This window comes from Phoxinus phoxinus (genome assembly GCF_949152265.1).
Source record: "Phoxinus phoxinus genome assembly, chromosome: 5".
Lineage (NCBI taxonomy): Eukaryota > Metazoa > Chordata > Actinopteri > Cypriniformes > Leuciscidae > Phoxinus > Phoxinus phoxinus.
In genome coordinates this window covers 42,379,055-42,385,054 of record NC_136880.1, presented here as the reverse complement: position 1 = coordinate 42,385,054, position 6,000 = coordinate 42,379,055, and the positions used below count along the sequence as shown (strand labels likewise).

The 6,000-nt window shown below is 36.9% G+C and overlaps 2 protein-coding genes across 6 annotated transcripts in view; one reads left to right on the top strand and one right to left on the bottom strand.

Moving 5' to 3' along the window:
* Nucleotides 1-2,544, bottom strand: part of tm6sf2a (transmembrane 6 superfamily member 2a) — an 11,514-nt gene extending 8,970 nt beyond the window's left edge. The window contains exons 1-2 of the mRNA XM_079612914.1: nucleotides 2,165-2,544; nucleotides 1,370-1,473 (exon numbers count right to left, since the gene is read on the bottom strand). Of these exons, the coding sequence (XP_079469040.1) occupies nucleotides 1,370-1,473; nucleotides 2,165-2,256 (196 nt within the window). The 5' untranslated portion in view covers nucleotides 2,257-2,544. The remainder of the gene's footprint in view (nucleotides 1-1,369; nucleotides 1,474-2,164) is intronic.
* A 786-nt stretch (nucleotides 2,545-3,330) lies between these two features.
* The window catches only part of sbno2a (strawberry notch homolog 2a), a 49,094-nt gene continuing 46,424 nt past the window's right edge, over nucleotides 3,331-6,000 (top strand). For 2 of the 5 annotated variants that reach the window (XM_079612911.1, XM_079612909.1), the window contains exons 1-2: nucleotides 3,373-3,416; nucleotides 4,359-4,535. In XM_079612911.1, coding sequence (XP_079469037.1) covers nucleotides 4,416-4,535 — 120 coding nt within the window. In that variant the 5' untranslated portion in view covers nucleotides 3,373-3,416; nucleotides 4,359-4,415. Of the gene's footprint in view, nucleotides 3,554-4,358; nucleotides 4,536-6,000 lie in introns of all 5 variants that reach the window. The other 3 variants (XM_079612908.1, XM_079612907.1, XM_079612910.1) reach the window with 3 other exon arrangements.

The following is a 6,000-nucleotide window of genomic DNA, read 5'->3' as shown; positions in this document are numbered from 1 at the left end:
TGGAAACACTGAAACACACCGATTGGAAACACTGAAACACACACAGATTGGAAACACTGAAACGCACACAGATTGGAAACAGTGAAACGCACACAGATTGGAAACAGTGAAACACACACCGATTGGAAACACTGAAACACACACAGATTGGAAACACTGAAACACACACAGATTGGAAACACTGAAACACACACAGATTGGAAACACTGAAACACACACAGATTGGAAACACTGAAACACACACCGATTGGAAACACGGAAACACACACAGATTGGAAACACACACACACACACACACATCTCTCACTCTGGCCTCTCTTAGTCTCTGTCTGGCTTTCACTTTCTTTTCTCGCCAACTATTGATTTCTGTCTCAAACAGCCGAGTTAATGATGGCTCACGCTTGTCCAGGAGAAGGAGGATTTCGATCAGACCAGAGTTTCCTCGTTCCCAAGTGGGAAAGTCAACTCGCTTTTGGATTCATGGCACTGGCAGTCGGACAAATAAAGTCTGGAGAAACTTTAGAGAAGCTGAGATCACGCGCGGATTGAACACACACACACGTTAATCAGAGCAATGCTGAAGACAACGAGTGTGAACCCACAGTATTTAATCGTCCGATTGCTGTGGAAAGATTCACGCTTTTGGGGTTATTCATGGTCTGTTGAAATGTCTTTTAAATGTCCTTTTAATGTTCAATGGGGCGCAGGAATAATGTGGATAGTGAATGTTTTATGAGCAGCAGGATAATCATATTCATCCGCTCAGAGCCGAAGCACAACCAAAACAATGTTCTTCCACAAAATACATGCAGTTTTGCTTTTAACCGCTAGAGGGCCAAAGGTTAATGTACCTTTAAAGGGATAGTTCACTTTAAAATTAAAATTCTGTCATCATACTCACCCTCAAGTTGTTTAAAATCTTTATGAGTTTCTGCTGAACACAAAGGAAGATATTTTGAAGAATATCGGTAACCAAACTGGTCCTATTGACTTCCATAGTATTTTTTTTTTCCTACTATGGAAGTCAATGGGACCAGTTAACTGTTTGGTTACCGACATTCTTCAAAATATCATCCTTTGTGTTCACCAGAAGAAATTAATACAGGTTTGAAAGAACTTGAGGGTGAGTAAATGATGACAGAATTTTAATTTTAAAGTGAACTATCCCTTTAAATATATATTTTTTGGCATAAAGTTCTATAAAATGAAGCCAAGAACCCTTGAGTTTATACAGAAATGTGTGAAATTTACCAGTAATGTCTGAGCGCAAACTGTTTCTACACCAATTTTGTGTGTGTGTGTTTAGAGAACATAATTGAGATATTAATTTGATTTAAATCATTAATTTGCTCATCAGTATTGGACTTACCATAGAAGAGAGGGTCAGGAGATGTTTTACTCTTGACACTGAGGTTTGCCAGGAGGAATATGGTTGTAAGAACCGCGATGCCTACAGCCAGTATAACCTGTGGACTGAATGAGAAAAGCATCATAAATGATTATCGGAGGCTTGTTTTTATCTTGCATGATCAATGAGGTCATATTTCACCCCCCAAAACAAGTTAAATATAGCCAAAAATAGGCTATATATTTTTTTATTTCATGCAAATGGTAACTCATTTGCATAAAATAAAAAAATATATAGCCTATTTTAGCAACACAACGCTGATTTGCATTCAATTCTTGTGACTGTAATAGTACATTTTATTGTATTAGGCTTAAAATGCTGCAATAAATGCATACATTATATTTAATATTTAAATATAACATATTCACATGATGTGTAGGCTATAAATAATCTACAATTTAAGTAATATTTTTCTGCATTATGAGATTTTTGAGGGTGAAACTTGGTTGCATTTTCATGAAATCATATCATAAAAATATGTGAGTGGCCAAATGTTCGTGAAAGCTTTCATGAGATTCGCCAATGCAGTGCATTAATCTGTCAGCTCGTGATCCAGTGATCAAACGGAGTTTGAAACAGAGGTTGGTTGCCCTCTTTTGGCAAATTGAGGTAGGCCTATATAGTTAAAACCTCATAAAACGCCTTAAAAATCACATACGATCTTGTAAAACAAAAACGAGTTTGCCTTGCTCAATGTCAATGCAATATTACTGAACATGCACCACTGTAAAATAATAACATAAGATGCAAACTTACTCTTGTAAGAAGGACACATGGTTGATTGTGTAGAGAATGAAAGGTGCCGTCAGAGACAGAAGAAAAACACTGATCTCTGGAGGAAAATCCATTTGAGAAATCAGGAATCCACACAAATATCCTTGAGCTCTATATAGCAAAAAATATATAAATATAGCGATTAAAATAAATATCTAGGAACTGAAATAACACATCTTCTGTCTTGCTTTCCCTGAGGTTTCGGCTCTGTGTCAGTGTGTGTCCTGTAGTTTACTCAGCACTGATTATGATGATGATGGAATCAACATGAAATCAGGTCAAACCTTACAAAGTCCACGGACTATGAACTATTACCGCCCATATATGTGAAAGAAAGGGGCACAACCAGCCAGCTGAGGAACATGTGTGGTTGGTTACACTTTATTTTAAGGTGACAATTGTACTTCAAAGAAGAACCGAGTAATATTAATTAACTACACATGTACTTACTATAGGGTTAGGGTTTGGTTTAGGGTTAGTTAGGCTAACTATAGCATCATTTACTGTTATTACTATAGTAGCCTACATGTAGTAACGTAACTACGTCCCCTTAAAATAAAGTGTTAGGCTACCAAATGTGTTCTAGAACGCTTTACGAAACATTTTTTGGAACGTTACTTTCGAATGTTCTCTGAACGTTCGGAAACAATTAGTAGGCTAACGTTTTAAAAAAATGTTAGAGGAACGTGCAACTAAAACGTTTCAGAATTCCGTGAAAGATTTTTGTGCAAACATATGAAACATTATTAGACACCAGATAAATAACCTTGCCAGAACCATGTCTGTTTCTAAAATATACAGTAAAAATATGATAAATTGGTATTAGCCTCCATTGTCATCAAAAAAAGACAGGCTACAACAAAAAAAAGGTCCTGAAAGCAGTTTTTCAATCAATAATGATCAATGTTTTTGTTGTTTTTACATTGCTTTACTTCACCAAAATAAATTAAGCAATTTACAACGTTTTTAAAACAAGATTCAACTCATTTTTAAACAGTTTAATGTAATTTAAGTGAATCGTATTCAAATGGGTGGGTTTAGAGCTTCTAGATTCTAGAATATATTTAAAATACAATTTATAAACAAGGGAAATTGTAAACCAAATGAGTTATTATTTCCTTTTCTAATCCACAAAATTCGCCTAGCGTCGCGCGTGCGTTGTTGATCGGCAATGACGCCAGCGGAAGAGTCCTCCTTGTTTTAGAACAAGATGGCGACGTCGACCAGGAAGTAGGTAAACAACCGTACAGGGGTAGAAAAATATGGATTAACCCCTCCAATACACCTTTACCGATCGAGAAAAACCCAGATTGAGTGGTCGTTAGTGCTCGTTGAGGGGTTTCGCGGAAAGGGGGGTTTAATTAACGCTCGGTGAGTGAGTTTTCTCTCAGGTTAGCATGTTAGCACGAATCAAACAATAGCGCTCCATTGAGTCAATCAGAAAAAACACACAGACAGCTGATAAATTCGTGTATAAATCAATTAAGTTAGTCTACAATAATCAATACGAGCTGGAAATCATATTAAAGTGGCGTGTTTGAAAGGCCAGTGCTGTTTGGTTGATGTTTTTCAGTTTGACATACGCTCAGACAGATTATTTTAAGATAATCGTATGTATGTTTATAAACGTTTCTATTTTGATATCATCTATTTATTAAGGCTGGATGTGTGACAGGTTGTTTTAAAGAGGTTAAAATAAAGCTGAGGTATACTTACAATGTAATTCCCTTCAAACTGTCACATAGACAAGGCCTCTATCACATATTGAATATATTAACCCATTAACATATCTGTCTTGTATTCAATTTATTCATCTATTTATATGTTATATTTTAGTTAATATAATCTGTTTGCATCTGGTTTATGTACATTTTTTCAATTAAAATAGATCCGGTTGTTATGATAATAACATAATTTTTAATGAAAACACGTACATTTAATGAGAAAAATGCATAATAGAAGTGGTTTTCACTAGTGGTCTGTATGCATGTGTTTATCTGTAGCTCATAGTTTTTATCTTGTTAGTAATCACCACCAAATCAGTATCTGGTCAAATAAATCTGGAGGGTTGGTAATCGGCAGTGGATGCAGAGATTTTTTGTGATGATTATTACACTGACTCTCTCTCTCTCTCTCTCTCTCTCTCTCTCTCTCTCTCTCTCTCTCTCTCTCTCAGAGATGGCTGAAGAACGACGGGGGTTTGACTCGTAATCATGTTTCTTCTCGAAGCCTGATGCCCATTCTTGCCACGTCTGTTGTCATGGACACGGAGGACTATCTGCACCCTGAGGACCCTCAGTTGGGGAGCCCGAAGTTCAGCGCTCCCAGTCCTCCTCTCCCAAGTTCCATGGAGGTAAACACCGGACCTTTAAATGTCTAAAATACCATGCAAATTTTACATTAAGATGCGCTGTTTATTGTAGATTAAATGTTATAGTTACCCCTATACAAAGAGTCTCAGATTAAAGGTCTGCACATGTTTGAACTTGAATTCTCTCTCTCTCTCTCTCTCTCTCTCTCTCTCTCTCTCTCTCTCTCTCTCTCTCTCTCTCTCTCTCTCTCTCTCTCTCTCTCTCTCTATACATATATATATATGTGTATATTTTTATATATATATTTAGAGATGGGAATTGATTAGAATTTAACGATTCCGATTCCATTATCGATATTGCTTATCGATCCGATTCCTTATCGATTCTCATTGGGTGAGGGAATAAGTAAAAATTTGTTTGTTTATATTAACTCGCTTTAATATCTGATCAGAAGACACAGCACAGAGCACATATACAAATTATGTGTAGCAACTTCAGAACAAACCTAAAAGTAGGTGAGCTACTTCTCAAAGGAAAGTCCAGGGACCTATAGCCTAGGGCAGTGTTTCTCAACCAGTATGCCATGGCTGGTCGGAAAGCAACATGGCGTCCCGTTAAAGGCCTCATTATACTTCTGCGTCGAACTTCTGCCTCTGCCATGTTTGCCGCGTTCTGAATCAAAACAACGCAGCGCGCGTGTGACGTCATGACACATTTGCAACGAGCGGAACCGATACGCGGAATCGATACGCAGGCATGCTAACGGTTCCAAGGAATTGATTCACTGGGCACCGGTTCTGAAGAAGAATCGGTTCTCGGTTCCCATCCCTATATATATTAGGGATGCACCAATGTATCGGCCAATAATCGGTATCTCCCTATCGGCCATTGGCCTATTGTTACTAAAAGCAGCCGATGATCAGGTCCAATTTACCCTTCCCTGAGAGTTTGATTGACAGGTGATTTGCCTAATCATAATGCCAAATCCACCATTTTGTCAGCTTTGTGCTTTGTTACTGTTCTCATAAGAAACGAAGTCTCCGCTTTCAAATTCTGTCCATTTTATTACAAAATTCAAACAATAAATCACATTTTGACACTCTTAAATGTGAAGTGACGAATCGCTGTAATGTCTCAAGTCTTTTCTTGCACTTTACTACAAGTTATTGCATGAAAAAACATGCATGAACATCAGAAGGGATTTTGATGCAGTACAACTAACTGAAATGTATATCATGTCTCATGTAATCTCTAAATCAGTGTTTCAATCGCGGAAAGACGTCAATAAAACCGCTTGTGAACAATGTCACTTAACATTGCATTTACCTTAGGAAAGTTAACCTGCGTTCACAGTTCATTAGTTAGCTGTAAAAACACTAGAGAGGAGCTTATTTATGTTTGAAAAGTTATTGAAAATTACCTTATGAGCTGTATACAAACATTAAAGTTTTTATTTTAAGTGTAATTATTATATCTGAAAATAAATAGCAGTTGAATATAATAGTT